Source organism: Parasteatoda tepidariorum, chromosome 4, assembly GCF_043381705.1.
Source record: "Parasteatoda tepidariorum isolate YZ-2023 chromosome 4, CAS_Ptep_4.0, whole genome shotgun sequence".
Classification (NCBI taxonomy): domain Eukaryota; kingdom Metazoa; phylum Arthropoda; class Arachnida; order Araneae; family Theridiidae; genus Parasteatoda; species Parasteatoda tepidariorum.
Window position 1 is genome coordinate 13,706,463 of NC_092207.1, and position 19,743 is coordinate 13,726,205.

General features: G+C 31.8%; 1 protein-coding gene across 3 annotated transcripts in view; it reads left to right on the top strand.

Annotated features, from left to right (window-relative positions):
• LOC107451674 (uncharacterized) overlaps positions 1 to 19,743 on the top strand; it is a 274,776-nt gene that overhangs the window by 239,265 nt on the left and 15,768 nt on the right. For all 3 annotated transcript variants that reach the window (XM_043047279.2, XM_071179441.1, XM_071179440.1), the window contains exons 3-6: positions 1,471 to 1,641; positions 7,106 to 7,366; positions 10,955 to 10,981; positions 14,540 to 14,670. In XM_043047279.2, the coding sequence (XP_042903213.1) occupies positions 1,471 to 1,641; positions 7,106 to 7,366; positions 10,955 to 10,981; positions 14,540 to 14,670 (590 nt within the window). The remainder of the gene's footprint in view (positions 1 to 1,470; positions 1,642 to 7,105; positions 7,367 to 10,954; positions 10,982 to 14,539; positions 14,671 to 19,743) is intronic.

The following is a 19,743-nucleotide window of genomic DNA, read 5'->3' on the forward strand; positions in this document are numbered from 1 at the left end:
ATGGGGTGCAAAACAAGTAACAAAACACCTAAATAACTTATGATCTAATGATCAGAGTTGCGCGTACAAAGATGCATTCTTAATAGATGATGATTATGCATTATTTGAATCGTAAGGAATAATTTTTTACATCATTTTAAAGAATATAGTTTTACATAGCAAAATACAAAATAGTGCCTAAGAAATCGGATTTTATAAAGATGATTTTCCTTGTGACATGAAGATCCGATCATTAAATGAAAATTTATTCAGAGTGGTTCTATTTTTTATTTATTTATTTTTTTCTACGCTGATCTCTTTTTCTTGAGCACCTGTCGCCTATGCAGGTTTTAGTTTTGAATGAATCTGGTGAATTTCCATTACTTTTTTTTCGTTTTTAGTAATTTAAATAAAACTCAAATTTTATTCTTTAAATTTGAATACGGTTATAATGAGCTTTCTCCGATTTCAGTAATCATCGCATCATTATCTTCGCCTCTATAAAACTAAAATTGCACCGTTTCATTTTTATTTCAAAATTTAGAAATTGAAATATGTTTATTCATCTTTTAAATATGTGGTATGACCAATTTTGACATTCTAAAGAAATATTCTTTGACGAAATATGTCTGAAGAACAATTATTTGCAAATCGTTTGCTATAAAGTGTGCAAGGCTTAGAAAATAGAAAAAGTGTGTTTGAAAATCAATTCAGTATTTTTCTAAGAAACGGTGCACTATAGATGACCATTTTAACAAGTACTTGCATCAAAAATCTTCTTTAGCATGCTATAAATCGTACCAAGATAGATTACTTTTCCAACAGAAACGATACCAGAAAAAATTCTGGTGAAATTGCTGTACTGTATGGTAATAACATTTTTGTTTTCTTTTTTTTAAAAATAAAGAAAAATCAACAAAGAATTTGGTATTATTAGTCAGGCATTATTCTGCCTAATAATACCAAATTATACGGTATTTAAACCATTCATTTGATAATTTTACATTCATATGGTAACGATTTAATGGAAACTCTGGTTTTTGAAATTATAGTTCTTACTACCACACATATAGAAAAAAAATACTATGTAAAGTAAACTTAACCGTATGAATGATTTTATGCCAAATTACCAAATTTTATCACATTTACCCAATTTTATCACGTTTATCATTTTCACATTTATCATTAGCACATTTATATTTTATTAATTTTACCACATTTATCTATTTTATCACATTTATTTTATCTAATTTATTATAAATCCATATTTTATTGTTCATTTCACCAAAATCGATAAAAATTACCGAGCTTTTTGGTGTTCCCGTAAAGCAAGAAACGCGGTAGATTTTGCCATATTCTGATCCATAATTTTTTCCTCTGCATACTATCTTAAATTCTTGAAAGAACTCTTCCTCTGAGAAACGCAGAAAATCGCAGAATTATATTTGTTTCTTAACATTGCTTCAAGAAGATTTCTTTTCTTTTTTTCAGCTAAAAGTGCCAAAACTAGTCCAGAAAGTCTCTCCTACACAGGTCAAACACAAAACGAAGCTTCAGCCTGTTATAATTTCTCAGTAGGTGATCCCGTGAAGAAAGAATTTTTTAGTCCAAACTATCCTAATCCTTATCCAAAGAGTGTAACATGTACACTTCGGATTACAGGTAAGCATTTTTTCTTTTAACTGACAACTAGTTTTGATGGAAAATGTTTTTAGTGTAAAATAAATATTTAAACTTCAAGCCAATTAAGAACGCATAAGTTTATGCATGTAAACTTAAATTTAGATTATTACTTGAAAAAAAATAAAAGAAATGGTGGCAATTTTTTTTTTCTATTTAGGTTAGTTTCTGAGAAAATAACGAAACAAAATATTAAGTGTTGAAAATTCCTAATAATTTTCCTGAATGGAGTTTTCAAAACTACACACTATATTTAATGAAACATTTTCTCCACTTTTTAATTTTTTTCACAAACATTACCACAATAGTACCTTTGTAAATGTAAACAAATTATTGAACATGCTTTTATTTATAAATGTTTTATAAAACATTTAAAAACTTTGGTTCTTTTTATAGCAAGAACAAGATCTGAACATTTTTTTAGATATTTACGACAAAATTAATATTTAGTAGATTTGAAAGCAAATAAAAAATATAACGAAAAGTTTTTGTGTTATTTTCATAGAAATCAAAAGACATTGCTATCTGCAATCTAAAAATAATTTCAATAACATTTGTTGAAAATAAACTATTTGATAGTTTATTTTATAGCCATAGCTTAACATTCCCATGAACTTTATTTAAAGGGAAAAAAGAGACTGGACTTTTGTGTACGATATACACCGAAAAGCCATTACATTATGACCACCCTGCTAATAACATGTAGGACCATCTTTACCCCTCAAAACTGCTAGCACCCGCCGTGGCATTGATTCCACAAGGTGCTGATAGGTAGTCTGAGGTATCTGCTACCAAGCGCTCACCAACTGGTCCTGCAATTCCCTCACATTGCGAGAGGGTAGCGCGGCAGTACGAATTTGGTTTTCCAAGTAGGACCACAAATGCTCTATTGGATTAAGGTCAGAGGAATTTTGGGGCCAAGACATGACTTGAAAGTCACTGGAATGTTCCTCGAACCAATCCATGACGATTCAACCCTTACGACATGGTGCATTATCCTGTTGGTAAACACCATCCCCCGCAGGAAAAACTGTTGCCATGAATGGGTGAACCTGGTCTGCAACTATGTTCAAGTAGCTTACGGACGTCAGGGATTGTTCAATGAGGATTATGAATCCTAATGTGCCCCATGAAAACATTGTTCCTGGGCGAGAAACCATGAAAACCTGGGCGAGCATATTGTTATAGATGGAGGGTGGTCATAATGCAATGGCTCTTTGGTGTATATGCTAATAATTTAAATACATAAAAACTTTCATCTAAAATTAGAGGGCTGTGATCTTTTGAAACTAAGGTAGTAACTCACACTAAAAATATTAAATTATTCTTAGCGTAAATACCTAACCAAATTTTTCATAGAGGAACTTTTTTATTATTACATTTATTGGTTTTTTATTAATTTCGTATTACAAACCAGGAGATCCTTGATTCGAAAACTGCCGGCTGCAAACGAATATCTTTCTCAAATGTAATCTTTATTTATAAAATGAATCCATACTGCGCAGTAAAATATCTTAATGAAGTCGAATTCCCATTCAAATTAATAAATATTTTGAGATATTGATTCATCTTCATCCGGTCGTATGATTACATCTTACGGCGTCAATTCTAACAAAGAAGTCTGGATATTATAGATCACATGACATGAAAGAATAACTATACTCTGCATGTGAAAAAAGCTCGCACTTGTCTTTTGGAAATGGTACTGTAAATTTGTATCCAGGAGCTCTGATCCATGTATGTAATTTGTAAATACCTTTTTTAACTCTTTTCTTCAATAAAAGCTTAGTGAAAATTATAATGTTGTCATCCGTATTTCGACCTCCATTTCATGTTTGAGACTAGGCATTTTGCTCAGAAATGGGTGCATGCTGTTTCAATTTTGAATTAATGGGTTTTTAAATTCAACTATTATTTCTTTCTGAGATATTTTGACACATTTTCGCTCAATTTTGGGAAACCCTTTCTTACAGATAAAAATAGTGTTTAGTTTACAACATTTCCAATCTATTCAAAAATTTCCATGCCTTTAATTTCATATACAAAGTAAATAATAATACTTTTTATATTTAACTTAAAAGGGTGTTTTCTTTTATTGGTTACCACTTTGGTAAAATCAAAGAAGAGCAGAAAAATTTTATATTCAAATATTGATCCAAATATGTAGAAAAAATTTAATATTCTTACGCTTAAATTTCTTGAAAGTTTTTCTTACTACCACGTTTATAAAAGACATGAAACATTTAATGGTAAGATTTCAAATACAAAGATACGTTTTTCTATGATTAATATATTTTCCAGGCACAAATATATTTTTACTTATATAAAAACAACATAAAAATGAAATAATTGTGCTTCCACTTTTAACCTTTATTGAAAAATTAGAAGCTTTTTCATGCGGAAACTAACTTCTAATTGGGTTAAATTGCCCCATCATTGTCAGGAATAATTTAAATAAAAAGCTTTCTTCATTTTATGCTTACAACAAAAATAAAATTGTTTACGAGGACTTTAAAAAAAATGCATTTTTCTAAAGTGTTTCATTTACTTTTTTCAATCTGGAGTGTTTTGAATTTAAAATGATTGACGGATATAGAGAGTGCTTCCAAAAATTTTAATTAATGAATAATTAAGTTTATCGATTTTGCTTTTTAAGACCAACATAAAACATTTTGAACCATCGCTGCTTCTTGTAAAATAATTCATTGCAAGTGAGAATGGCAGTATTTTCAGAAAATATTTAGACTTATTCATAGTACAGGTTAATTAATCAAAATTCACTTGAAAACTGAAAATAGTGTAAACTGTTCTATTACGTTAATGTTGTTCAGTGAATTTATCTGACATAGCTAAAAATAAATAAAAAATACATGCAATAATCTCTTTTTTTATCAAATAGAGCTATAAGCTAGCAAATATCATTGATGTTATCTTTAAAAATTTTTGATAAAATGGAATCGTCTATAGTTTAATTTGAAACAATGGCTAACGCTTAGCTAATCAAAAGAAATTTCGATTTCAATCATCCCGCTAGAACGGTTCTTAATGGAATATTCTAATGTCAACAGTGACCCTCCCCGTGCTTCGAACGATTAGTATGCCAAATTTCATCACTCTCAGCCGGATGGTTTAGGAGTCTATAAGGGACAGACTAACTGGCACATTCATTTATTTATATATATATATATATATATATATCCTCTCTTTTTNAATATATATATATATATAGCTAAATGCATGTTCTTCCTACGAGGTTGAAAGAAATAAACAATTAATATATTACTACCGAACGAAACTACGAAACCATCCACAAAATTGAAAGAAATATACTAACACAAAGAATAAAGCTAAAATAATTTTAAATTTTTTTATTTATTTATTTTGTCTTTTCCTGTGGATTTACGTTATTAAGTAAAACACTTTTTTAATAATTCATCCCATCAGAATAAAGATTATCTGTATTCAATATCATTTGACATGATGCTATTTCAAGACATCTCATGATAATCAAAATTTACCACAATCACGAAATTTTCTCTGGTACCTATTGACGCCCGGTGGCTGAGCGGTAGCGCTTCGCGCTGTCGTGCCACAGGTCCTTGGTTTGATCCTTGGGCCGGGCAAGGCCGACTCAGCCTTTCATCCCTTCAGTGGGTCGATAAAATGAGTACCAAGCATGCTTGGGAACTAACACTGGGGGTTCCGCGTTCGGCTGACCACCTGACCGGAACATATGCTCCTGCACCCCAGAGCCCAAGGTCAAGAAAACTGAGATGGGCACAGTCGGCCTTGGCCCTCTTAATGGGCTGTCGCGCCACTGAGTTAGTTAGTTACCTATTACTTTTGAGATGCCAAAACTCTCATTCCATGGTATCTATATTAAAGTATTCAAGTATGGTATCTATATTAAAGTATTGATGCAGTTCTAATAGATGTCAAACATGCTAGCATTGTACCTATAATATATACCGATCATAGTGCTGACTTAAAATATCCTCAGTGGTAGACAGATCATGGGTTAGAATCCCCTTGTCGTCAGGCTAATCATGGGAGGTAACGGTGATTTCTTCAGCATGTAATGCAAATCATCAAAAAGTCCTCCATGAAGGCAAATTTCTCCCAATAATTGATCCAAGAGTTCCCTTGTCCTCTGAATTGTATTCAAAATTAAAAGGCTACGGAGTTGAACATCAGTAGTCGTAAATTCAAAAATTGAATCGGCTGTTAAACGACGGTTATAAAATTAAATACCTATTACCAAAGGAAAAGATAGCCTGTTTGGTTTGGTAGGGCTTTGGACTCGTGTTCGTGAGAAAGGGAGTTCCAAACCAGCTGACAGAAGAATCCTCGTGTATTAAAAGGTGACTGGTGCACGTTAAATCTGTCGAGGTCACAAAGTCCTGCAAGTTCCTATAACAAATCAATACTTCAGGGAGTATTGATACCGGAGTTCCTTTGTCTTCTGGATTGGGTTCAAAATTACAAGCCTTCGGAGTTGAACATTGGTAGCCATAAACTCAAATTTGGGTCGACTGTTTAACAACGGATATAAAATAAACTACCTATTACCGAAATTAATCAAATAATAATAGTATGGTGATTTTTTACGTTTCTCCTAAGCTCATTAATACTATTTCTTCAGTGATTTAGCTTATTAGTTCATAACTTATTTTGACTTCAATTACCGCTGAATTTAAATTACTTAACTTTATAGAAGCTCGTTTTGAAAACGTAACTATGAATAAAATAAGCACATGGTTTCAGATAATTCAGAAGTACTAATTTAGTTAGGTAGGCCAGATGTGATCTTTAAAAATATTTGATAAAAAATGGAATCGTTTTCAATTTGATTCTAATCACTGGAGAATTTTAAATCAGGAAAAAAATTCCATATGCTTTTTGCTCATATCTGTCTAACGTATTTGAATGTTCTAATGTCGACAGTGACCTTCCCCGTGCTTCAAACTATCAGTATACCAAATTTCATCACTTTCGGTCAAATAGTGTTTTTATTTTATTTTTTTCTGTTGATTTAAAGCTGCTAACCCTCCAGCACATTTCTGTTCGACTAAGCCACAAGAATGAGATTGGGGAGAAAAAAACAAGGCAGTAAGGCACTGTATCTCAAAATGAACTAAGATGGAGTTAGAGCACTATTTAAATAAAGACTTCATGTATGAATCATTAAGTTGAAATTTTCTTTTTTTTACTTATAATATAAACAACTCTTTTAGCAGAAGTTATTTTTTACTTTTCGAAACACAGAATATCTGAAAAACGCAGAATGAAACTAAAAAATATTGCCTATATGTTTCAGAATCTGTGAGTTAAGTCTGTAATCGATCTTATGTAAATAAAACTACTTTATGACGCTTACCAAATCTTGCAACTAGACGACTCGTCTACTGTTTGTTATGTGTGCAGTCATTTTTTTTTTCTCTTTCAGCAAATCCAGGACAAACCATCACATTGGACTTCCGGGACAAATTCCATTTAGAAAACTCCGCCAACTGTGACTTCGACAGACTGGAAGTACGCGATGGTGCCTATGGTTATTCCCCTTTGCTAGGAATATTTTGTGGGAACCAATTTCCTAAAAAGATATTTTCAACAAAGAGGTACATGTGGTTGAGGTTCAAGTCGGACGATAGCATAGAATATGACGGCTTTAAAGCTGTTTACGAATTCAAAGACATGAAGAACCAAGGTAAGAACCCCACCATCATACTGGCTTAAAATTTACTTGTATAAATTTGCAACCTAAACTTTCTTTAGGATTAACCTAGGTAAATTTATTTCACAAAAAAACGAGTTTACTCTGTATTGCTCAAATTTTAAGCCATTTTCTGCAATGAAACTTTATTTTTATTATATATAAGTTGATTAGCTAAACTGTGAATCAGCTAACTTGATGAGTTAACTACTTTGAGATCTTCTTCAGAATCAGAAAGAACTCTACTTTCTCCATTTTAAGCTATGAAGAATTACTTCAACGCAATATTCTATGTTATTCGGTAACTAATTAACATTCTGAAACGATTTTTGAATCGTTTTATTGATTGAAATGTGTTTGGTTACCAAGTTTTAAATTTCCGAGTTGTAAGTATTTTTAAAATTCTTTCAAACAAATTATAATAATCTTCACTACGTATATTTTATTTTTTTAATTCGCTTTATTATGCTTCATTTAGGGCTTTAAATCCAGAGCCTTACCTTCCTTGGATATAGAACAGAATATTTCGAATACTTTAGCCATTTGAACTTTAATTTTATAGAAATAGCATTTTCTACCCGTGTTAGTTGTCATAAGACATTTTACTTGACAGAAACGTTAGTGCATTTTTCAAGAATATGAACAAAGCTTTGAGAAATATTTCCGTATCTATGCTATTTGTTTGCCAAATATTATCAGCGAAAGAAATTTGAAGCATGTTTCCTTTTTAAATACTAAGAATGTACTATAATATGTATTCTTTATGTATATTCTTTGCATTTTCACTGTGATGTGTATTCTTTGAAATTCTAAGAATATACATTACAGTAAAGGCAAATAAATGAATTACTAAAGAATAAACTATTAGTTTTAAATAAATTAGAAATAGGTCCATAAATTTTGCGCAATGAAAAGAAATAGATTGCTGTATAACTAAATAATAAACCTACAACGTATAAGGTATTTTTTGTCCAACATTCCGGCATTTTCTTTTTAACTAAATGCTCTTAAATTTTTAAGTAAATCGACACTAATATACATGCTGCAAAATTTTCAGCAAATAAAAAATAATAAATATCCTGTTAAATAAAGTAAATGTGCAATAATAATATACATTCTGATGAAATTTTCAGTAAATCTACATTAATAATATGTATGGGATGTATCAAATTTTTCAGCAAATCTTCTGTAATAATTACATTTAATAATACGCATACGCGCTGTAAAAATAATAAGTAGATAAACATTGGTTATGAACATCATGTTAAATTAAATAAATTTACAGTGATAGTGAAAAAGTATTGAAGTAATTAGCAGAGTTTTAAATTTTACCAAGCCTTAAGCAGGGAATCAAGCTGCTCCATTTTCTGCAAAAAATTATAAAATGGATGAGAGTTAAGGAGTAAAGCCCGCAAACATTTTGTTTTAAAATCAAGTCTTAATCAAGTTTATTAAATTCAGAATCATACATAAATAAGTTTTACTACCACTAGAAATAATGTTCTCACAAAGTACGGGTTCCAAAGGTTTCGTACTTAAAAATAACTTTGTAGCAGTTTAATATTTCAGTTACAAATACATACTACCGTATTATAGTTATTGCTCAAGAAAAATAAAAAATTAACAAAATATCTATTATTTGAAAGAATTAGTGCAAATATATTATTAAAAATGTGTTGGTTTTTAACTAAAATGATTTTACGATAAATAAACACACAAAAATGAATAAATAAATTTAGAAAAAACTGTAACAGAGAAAAAGTAAATAAAATGCCTTCTCTGCGTGGATGAGTATTTCATATTCCCGTAATCCAAGATCATCAATTGAGAAGCGCAGGACACTGTAAACTCTTCGTACTTTGAAGGAATGGGGCAAATATAGTGGTGACAACGAAGGGATTTAAACCCCCATCCAGCCGGTCATGAGATTGACAGATTTGCTTACTTGTCTCAGACGTACTAAAAAAGCTAAAGCATACTCGGCTAAAAGTTAAGCATTCCAGCAACAGCCGGTTGTGGACCAGCGGGCTCATGGAGTATAAAGCTCCACAATTTCGTGACTAACTGCTTGATAGTGGAAATGTGGTCAGCACTGCTCACAGGCCGCCTTTACTTCTAAGACAAGAAGCTACCCATCGATCTGAAACTTCAAACCATTACTGAGAATCGAACCCCAGCTTTTCACGATGACAACCTAGTGCCCTAACCACGGTTAAAGCATGTACCCAGTTGCAAAGAATTAAGTCGCTTGCCACAGACTTTAAGAGGTTCGCCACACACTTTATTACTATAAGACATGGGTGCAAGTCTTCCGTCCCCAGGACGGATTTCCGTCTTTTGAAAATGTCCGCTGGCGGAAGTAAGACGGAAACAAGACTGACTCGAAGACGGAAATCGGAATTTTTTTTTCTGTCCTTTTAGGTCTACGTTATTGGTCTACTTTCTTATGTCTTGTTGTTATTTTATCAAAAGACTGATGAATAAATATTTTTTGTACAGTATTTAAACTTGATGTATTATGGTAAAGCTTTCTTAGATAATTTGCATATGTCGAGGGGGTATTGTGTATGTTAGGTATTTCAGTCAAAAAATTTTCATTAATGGCCTTTTTTCCAACTTGCACCCATGCTATAAGATCATTAGGCATCTGATGATGGAAAATAAAGAAATAAATTCGTAACTCTTATCCCATGGTTTAGCTTCCAGCATTCGAAGAACATACACCTGATTCTCATTGGTTGTGGGCCAATTGGGCGCGAAAAAAATTCCGGTTGTTTTACGTTATTAGATGAAAACAATCAATAAGCGATTTTTCTCAGAATAAACAATTTGAATGCTATCACTTTTGAGCTTACTAAACTTTTCTAGACTAGGGTCTTAGACTTTTTCATTTGAATATGGCAAATTAACGATTAAATTAATTTTTATTTAATGCTTTTTTACGAGAAATTTCTAACAGTGTAGAAGACCTGAGAGTAGACCAAAATGGTATCTCTGCTTATCAGTTCCACAGCATTTCTTTTATGCCTGTTATATATTGGAAACTGCTATGACCGCTTGTGGGCTAACAATTTGAATGTTCACTTAGACAAGTGGTCAGCTTATGTGGAATTGAATTGTTTTTGTCAATTTCGTACTTTATTATTTCTATTAGTTTAACAAATGTCCTACATATGCTTTTCAATTAATTACGTTGCAATGGTTAAACTAATTAATGCGATGGTTCAATTAATTATATTATGATGGCTCATTTTTAATCAAATTTTACAAGCATGAAATCAAGTATAAAGACAAAATTTGCTACTACCATAAAAAAAAATCTTTTATAAAAAGCGTAAAGTTTAGCAGCTTTGTTACTGCTACTCTTTAAAAAATTTTCAAGTACTTGCAACTTGTCTTTTCAAGAAGAAAATAAATGCTTATTTTAGGAAAATATACTACATAATAATATTTTGAAAGCTAGTAGTATGTGGGATTAAATTTTCTTTTAATCTTAATTTATATTTTTATTTTACTGCTTGTGCCTGTTTCAAATTTACATGCATATCATATAAATCATCATGATTTTACATTTAATTGCAGGTGAAGGTGACATAGAAAGCGAAAGAGGTAAATATATCAATATATATATATCTATGCACATTATACATTTTTTAAAGACCTAACTATGTTAGAATTTTATGAAATCAATTATTCTGTATTCACAGAAATAGTTTAGTGGAGCACCCTCTAAAGTGTTTAAGTGTAATACAAGGATAGTTGGCCATAGTTTCTTTAAAATCGAAATAAAAAATACTAAGAAAGGACATACAAGAAATGTTTATGCATATTTTAAATTCTCATGCCTGCACTCAGTACATTTTGCGCTAAAGATAGAGAAATATTGAGAACAACACGTTAAACGAAACTGTTTGACTTCGAGTGGTCATCTTATGTAGAGGAAAGTTTGCCTTGTTGGAAAGGAAAAATGAAATTTTTTAAAAAAATACGACAAAATAACACATTTTATGTAGTTAACCATGAAAAGTCTACCACACTATCTACCAATAAGTATTTGGACACGTGTGATTGAAAAGAAAAACAAACTTTATTCATAATCAATAATTGGTAGATCCTCCACGAGAGGCAATTACAGCGTGAACCCTCTGGGGCATACTTTCCACGAGTCCTTGTGTGACGGCATTTTCTTCCACTCGGCTTGGAGAAGACATGTAAGCTCCTTCACCGATTTTGGACGTTTAGTGCACCCCTTAATTCAGCGATCCAACTCCTCTAGGAGGTTTTCGATAGCGATCAGATTTGGGCAGGACAGTACATTCAATTAACACCATTGGCACCATACCAAGCCTTGGTAACCCTCACAACATGACAGCTGGCATTGTCGTCCTGGAAGTAACAGGGGTCCACCCCGCAAAACTGCCACAAATTAGGAAGCACATTGTCATCCAAAATAGTGCAGTTGGCATGGGAGTGCAAAATAGTGCAGTCTTGAACTAATGCCGATGTTGTTCCCTACACGATATATACCGGCGGAGGGCGTGACGCATCTCAGCACCGCAGATATAGTCATTTGCATAGGTGTCCCAATACTTAATAATAGACAGTGTATAAGTTGTAAAGTATGAATTTTATCTTGGAAAATTAATAAAAAGAATCTAATAAACGAATTCTAATGTATAGATTGAAGTTTCGGAAAAGCACAAAGGGTTTTAAAAATTGCTCGTGCTTCGTGGAGCCACTGCACACCTTACTCATCTTCTCCAATCATCATTTTTAAGTTGTGATTCTTTATTCTTCTCCACAGCTAAGATATTCTTAAAATTCTGGGTCTTTAGAAACGATTAATAAGTAAAATTCCATCTAGTAGGTATCTTCTGATTCCGGACTTATTATTTATTAATCTTCCGATTCTGAATTATATTTATTTGATATTTAGCATATTCGATATTCTACATATTATCCGGTAATATGCAGAATTCGTACAGTCCTTAGGAAAATTAAAGTAATGCTTTCAATATTGCAATAAAAACTTTTTATTAGTTTTCATCTTGAAATTACGAAGCCAAACGAAATGTAAACTATTAAAGAAACCAATTTTTTTTTCAAAACTTTTAATGACCCTACGATACCTGATATGTCAATACGTATTTATGAAAAGTGGCCAACATTTCTCGTGTTTATGTGGTCATTTCTCGTGAAGTTAAGGTAAACTGGACACCAAATTTACAGCGTCGCTCAACTATTGTATTCCTTTGCTATTTACTCACGAACAGAAATTGAACTAAAGATAAACCTTATATTACCAGCTAATTGAGAAAAATATAACCTACGAATTTAAAAACAACAAAGTACTTAATTCATGAAAAATATTTGACTCCTAAATAAAATAAACATTAAAATTTTTTGCTGTTATGAAAAGTGAGGCTTTGTCTAAATTGATAAATAAGTTAAACTACTTTCTATGATAAATTATCAAATATTACAGATATTAAAACTCTCTTTTTTGCAAAAACAAGGCACAACTAAAAGATTTTTATTGCAATGAAATAGAATATAGAGTAATGCAATGAATTAGAATTAGAATAGAATTTTATTGCAATGAAATAGAATTTAGAGTGACCCTTAAACGGGACTCTAAAAAAGCATTATTCAGTTATATCGAAACATTATAACATTATTAAGTTACATAATAGTTCATGAGAAATGAAGTTTCAACAAAGTCTGATACTTAAAGTTCGATTATACAGGAACTATTCGACCGATTTCACTCAAATTTTGCATTTTGCCATGTGAAATTGTATTTTTTAAAATGATCCAAAAACCTCTTATACCTTTCTATACAAAATTTTTACAACCATACTTAAATAAAATGATAAAAAAACGATAAATATTTACTAAAAATTATTTGGGGGGGGGGGGAATTATAATGATAAACGAATTTTATAATTGCATATAAAAAATTTTCAATTCAATTAAAAGTTCTTGAGATATAGCGAAATACGCAGAAAGTAAAATTAATATTAAGGGGTCCAGATTTTGGAGCACTCTCTTGGCCAAACTATTGGGACCATATTTCCCAGATTGCAGCTACCGCAATATTTTGGCAGTCAGAAATCCGAATTCGTCGAAAAAATTTTAAGTTTATTCAGAGATAGTGCGTTTTTGTGTCTGATCTCGTAACTCTAAATATCGTCTGCACTTATAAGTAGCATATTTGAGTTCACCCCCTCGAGCCATTAAGATTAAGTCCTAGGACGTGAAAATCCTATCATTAGATCAAAAGTTATTCAAGACAGCCCATTTTTTGGGGGGGGGAGGGGCTCACTGTACACTTTCTGGAAGTTCTAATTAACAACCAATGCTTTTCTTGTTTAACCTCAGCTTTATTTTGAGAAAATCGAAGCAAATACAAACATCCAAACATTTTGCGCTAATTTCGTTTTGAGAAGCATATAGTCCGGTATAGCCTGGTCGGTAGAGAGCTGGGCCCATGTTCGTGAGTTCGAACCCCGCCGGCCGAAGACTCTTCGAGTAGTAAAATGGTGACTAATACACGTTAAATCTGTCGAGTCGCAAAGTCCTCCATGTTCCCATAACAAATCAAACCTCTGGGGGTACTGGATTGGAGATTGATCGTTCTCTGATTTAGGTCAAAATTAAGATCTGTGGGAGAATGAATGGATGTATGAATGGGTCCGCCCTATAAACGGGCTTGACTTATGGTGCGGCAGAAGTCGAATTCTTGGCCATAGATGGCGCCACTGGAAAACAAGAACAATCTCACCCCTCTGCCTTGACAGGCATACGAGAGAGAGAGAGAAACATATAGTACTGAGATTTCCCAGTGCTAGTTCTATTTTTATAAGTGCATCTATACGACAAATAAACCACTTTAAATTCTTTGTATTCCCAAGAAGAAACAATTTAAAAAAATATTTAAAAAATAGTAATACATTAAAAAATTAAAAAATTGTTAAATATCGAAATCAAGGAAATGCTTCAGAAATATTGAACGTTAATGATTAAAACTTACAATACAACTGATTGCACTCATATTGAAAGAAAAATTTTAATGTACCTTTCAGTATATTTATGTGCTGTGTATTTTTATTCATTTATAAAGATATTGTACTTCTCATGCTTATATTTTTTTTTCTTGTTTGCCAGAATGCTCGTTTAGAAAAAGCGGACCATCTGGGATTATCTTGAAAGAAGAAATCAATCATTTATATTCTAAATACAAAAAAGATGACAACATAGAATGCATGTGGACAATTGAAACGGACCCTACAAAGAAAGTAAGATTTATTAGTGTTGCTCGTATTTCTCAAATCCTATCTTGCAAATCCATTAAATTTGAAATGGAAAATCAGTATAGAAAATATTAGCTATTAGGCAGCACGTCGTTAAACTTTTTATTTAAAACCTTGCTCAAAATGTGAGATGATATATATATATATATATATATATNTTTCATGGGGCACATTAGGACCCATAATCTTCATAGAACAATCCCTGACGTCTGTAAGCTACTTGAAGATATTTGCAGACCAGGTTCACCCATTCATGGCAACAGTTTCTCCTGCGGGGGATGGTGTTTACCAACAGGATAATGCACCATGTCATAAGGGTCGAATCGTCATGGATTGGTTCGAGGAACATTCCAGTGACTTTCAAGTCATGTCTCTACCCCCAAATTCACCTGAAGAGCATTTGTTGTCTAACTTGGAAAACCAAATTCGTGCTGCCACGCTACGCCCTCTCAATGTGAGGGAATTGCAGGACCAGTTGGTGAGCGCTTGGTACCAGATACCTCAGACTACCTATCAGCACCTTGTGGAATTATTTAATTATTTTGCATCCCACACCACTATGTTAATTTTCAAATAAATATAGTTAATTTTCAAATAAATATAGTAGCAAAATCACCTGCATAAGTTTTTTTTTTTTTAAATTTTAAAGTGAATGCTAATAAAAAGAAATTTATAATTCCTTTATTTAGAATATTACCATCACTTTTTTAATTTTTTTAAGGACCATACGAGACATGCTGGAACATATCGGCACTTCATATGAAAGTTTTAATTAACGACAAAAACAAATGATGTGGTCGACAAAATCAAATTTACTAAACTCAGAATCATACATTAAAATACAATGGCATCTTTGCTTAACTTATTCGGAAAAAAAATAATAAGTTTTAAAAACAAATAAATATGGTGTTTTCATCCCACTAGATTAATTAAAAAGGATAAGGAAACTTAAATTTATGAATTTTTAAGCTGAATGATATAAAATTAAATTGAATACAATTATTGAAGCAGGTGATGTGTAAAAAAATGCTTAAGTATAAAAAGAGCATTTGCCTGGGTAAAATAATCACTTTAAGAAATGTGAATTTAAAATTCGGCTAGAAAGCGGAACTAAGTGAAATGGAAACCAAAATGTTACATCTCTTTTTTTGTAAAGAATAGAATTCCTTTTGTGGTTCCTCAAAACATGGATCACGTGATATCTTGCTGAGGCGAGCGTTAATTTTAATGATCGCCGTTGTTTGTGCAAAGGAAGCTTCGTCATTATTCACACTAATGAGCTTGCAAATTACGTTTATCTCATTAAACAGGAATAACATGTTCTAATGCATCGAAATTCTTATAAAATGCTGGTTGAGTATCAATAGTTTTACAAAAGCTGTTCATCAATTGAATTGCAGACGATATTTAATAATAACGTTTGCTAACGAGTTGGTTTTTTGTTCTTTTTTAAGTTCGATCTTCTTTTTTAATATCTATTCAAGTATTTTTTGGATTCTAAAGGGAATTTTTACTCATTGTTTTATTTTTAAAAAGAAAATTACAAAATAGTATAATTCTACGCAAAATGAACATTTATTTATTTCATAATTCGCAAAAAAAAATGCAGTCTGTGACGTGACAAACTATGCTTCTTTTATAATTTATAAGTAAAAATTCGCTATACAATCAGAAATGTTGAAATAAATGTAGTGAAAAAATTATTATTTATATTTGAAATTCTGCGAGTAGAATTCGTCAAATTATGAATTAAACCATTTTTTTCTGTGTGGACCATTTCTTCTCATTTCTTCCATTATTACACAACTGGATATCTGAAAATGACTCATCGTATGTAAATCGTGGCATTTGTCGATTCAGAAGCCTATCAGGGTCAACACACACGCGTGACAAAGCTTACAGGTATCAGATTTAAATTACACGGTTAGGCTTAGGTATAATCACTTCACATTTTCTCGAGTTGCAAGAACCCAATTCCTTCTTTATGTGTGTTTTTGGTATCGGAATTATAAAATACTCTAATTCCAACTGTTGAAAAATTTTCATTATACTTACAAATCGCAATTTAATATCAATGTTTCAAGTAATAATTGTAAGATTGATTTCTTCTTGTTTCATAATTGATTGATTTCTTAGTGAAACTTTTAACATATTACTTTCAAACTATCTCTAAAAATCAGAATAACAAGCATAGCATTAATTAAATTTCCGCTTATTGATTTAAAAGTCTCCTGTTTGAATTTTTTTTAATTGAAGTAGTAGTTAATGCGAGATTTTCATAAATTTTATGCTATTTTTTTATTATTATACAATTGCTTTTTTAATTTTTTTCTACAAAATTAAAAAAACTTAAATCTCTTTAACTGTTTTGAATTTCGTATTGTATCTACAAAACTCTCAACTTTTCTGAAAATATTACGTAAAGAATATTAGCCTTATAATCCTAAAATTGATTTCCAGTTGTTTCATGTAGTTTTATGAAACTTTTAAGATTCAACTTTCAAACTTTTCCTAAATTTCCTGACGTAAATTAATTCCACTTGTCGATTAATCCCCATACCAGGGGATGACTCCTTAAAATTCCGAAAGCGACAACTTGAGTAAAGAACACTCATCGGAAACAGGGATTTCATTATAAAAGCAGCAGAGAAGAGGCGGCCGCATGTAGGGAAATTAAATCCCTAACATCAATGAAAGATAAGTCCTTAAATTCTAGATTAAAAGTTCTAAGAAATGAGAAATCAGTAAAATTGTCACTTTGAATACACTGGAAAATATTTTACAGAATGAATAAAACTTTCACCATCAAAGAGCGAGAATTGATTTGTCGAAAATATTACTTTTAAATCTTGCTTGAAACTCAAATCGATAACCAATCGAACTCAGTAAGATTTATAAAAATTGTTAGGAACAACATAAAGCTAAGCCACAATTTTTAATTGTTCAGGCGATAGCCATGATGAATAGATCTAGGTTCGAACCCCAGCGATGGCTGGTGGATACGAATTGTGCACCCAGCTCGAGCTGATCACAATGCTGACGTGAAATATCCTTAGTAGTAGACAGATTCTGGGTTAGAATCCAGTCGTATTAAATGTGGGAAGTTCTTCGTGGTTTTCTTCTCCGTGTAATTCAAATGCGCTTTAGTTCCAGCAAAAAGTCTTCCACGAAGGCTTGTTTGTCTGAATGCTTGATTTAGAAGTTCTCTTGTCTTACGTGTTGGGTGCAAAGCTACGAGGCTGAGGAGTTCGACATGGATAGTAGCAAACCTAAAATTGGGTCATCAGAAAATTGTTCAAAAGAGACATGGTTGAGAAAATTATTCTGTTCCATGTAATATAGCTGCTGCTACTTAACCCAACGAAAAAATTTTAAGAAAAACTGGTAGTAAGAAATTTTTTTTCTACCTTTTTTCAAGAGTAGTTGTTGTAGTTAATTTACATCGCACTAGAGCTGCACAATGGGCAATTGGCGACTGTCTGGGGAACATCCCTGAGGATGATCCGAAGACAAGCCATCACAAATTTGATCCTCTGCAGAGGGGATGGCACCCCGCTTCGGTAGCCCAACGACCTGCACGCGAAGTCGAGCACTTCACGGTAGAACAGTTTAGCGAGGACCAATGCCGCACACCCTCGGTCCCTACGCAGACTAATCCAAGTGGTCACCCACCCGCACACTGACACCACAGCCGGTGATCTACTGGGAAGCGTGTCTTAACGATCAGTCCACTGCGGGACTTTTTCAAGAGTAACTTTAACGTATACAGGTGTAACTCATAACGAGTGTTAATTACGATGGTTACCTTTTTTAAGTTAAAAAAAAAGCTCCTATAAAAGGATTTGTAAGCTCTAAACAGATAAAAATAAGTTAGAGAAATGCAACACAAAGATGCATCTACGGTTAAGGCAAGATTCGAACCCGCTATTTTCGTATTAGAAAACGTTTGGCGGAACGGCAATATTGCTTGGCCATGGAAGGCTCGTAAAAAGAACTTTAATCGCGTAATATTAATAAGACGGTTATTTTTAGATCTAGAGTGTTAATAAGTGTTAAACTTCTTGTGCCCATTTTAGTTGATAAAAAATTTTACATGACTAAGAAAGGCACCATTTATAAAAGCTCTGACCATGATCTTTCAAAATGACCTAAAATTTTAACATTTTGAAATTTTTAAACATTAGAAGATAAAAGAAAGGTAGTTAGAATAGAATTAGTTAAGTATTGTATGCATGATTTTGTTTAACGCCTATATTTGTTAAGATGCAAGATTTTTCAATACATAATCTACTATGAACTTATGTATTAACTGTTTGTTTTAGTTCTGTTTGTTTTTTGTTTGTTTGTTTTTTTGTGTTATTTTTGTCACTTATCTTTATCTTTAAAAGCGTACTTGTAAACAAAAACCATCTTTTCAAAGCAACAAAAAAAATCTTTTACTGAAAAAAGTACTAAATGTTCGAACTATCTCATAACCATTAATAAGGAAATTACAGAACACAAAAACTGGTAATACAGGCTAAAAGTTTAGTTCCTTTTTAGTTAGGAATTTGTTTTCTAACATATTGAGAACGAATTTAATTACCAAAAAAGAACAACTATTGACAATCAAATTATGACCAGAGTACATCTGATAATGCAATTCATTATTTAACTCAGGTAAGGAGATGGGGAAAAAAATAATGTAATTTATTTGAGGAAAATTGATTGATGAGAAACGTTAATTGAATAGAATACATTCAAAGTTAAAGAACAAGAATAGGTAATCTTTGATAAAAGATAAAAATAAAATATAAAAAAATAACGAATTTAACACTAACTAACACTCATAAACTATTTTCTTCTAATAAAAACAATTTGTGAACCCTTTTAGACGCAAAAAATTTCCCGTGAAAATGTTATTTGTTTAAATGGGATCACATTCCTTTCTTTAACAATCGTTTTTTTTTTCCCTCGAGTAATTAATAAAGAAGCACTATAGTATTATATTATGGTTATTATACATATTCCAAATAAAAGAAATACTTGGTTTTCATCATATAACCTTATAAGCTTAAG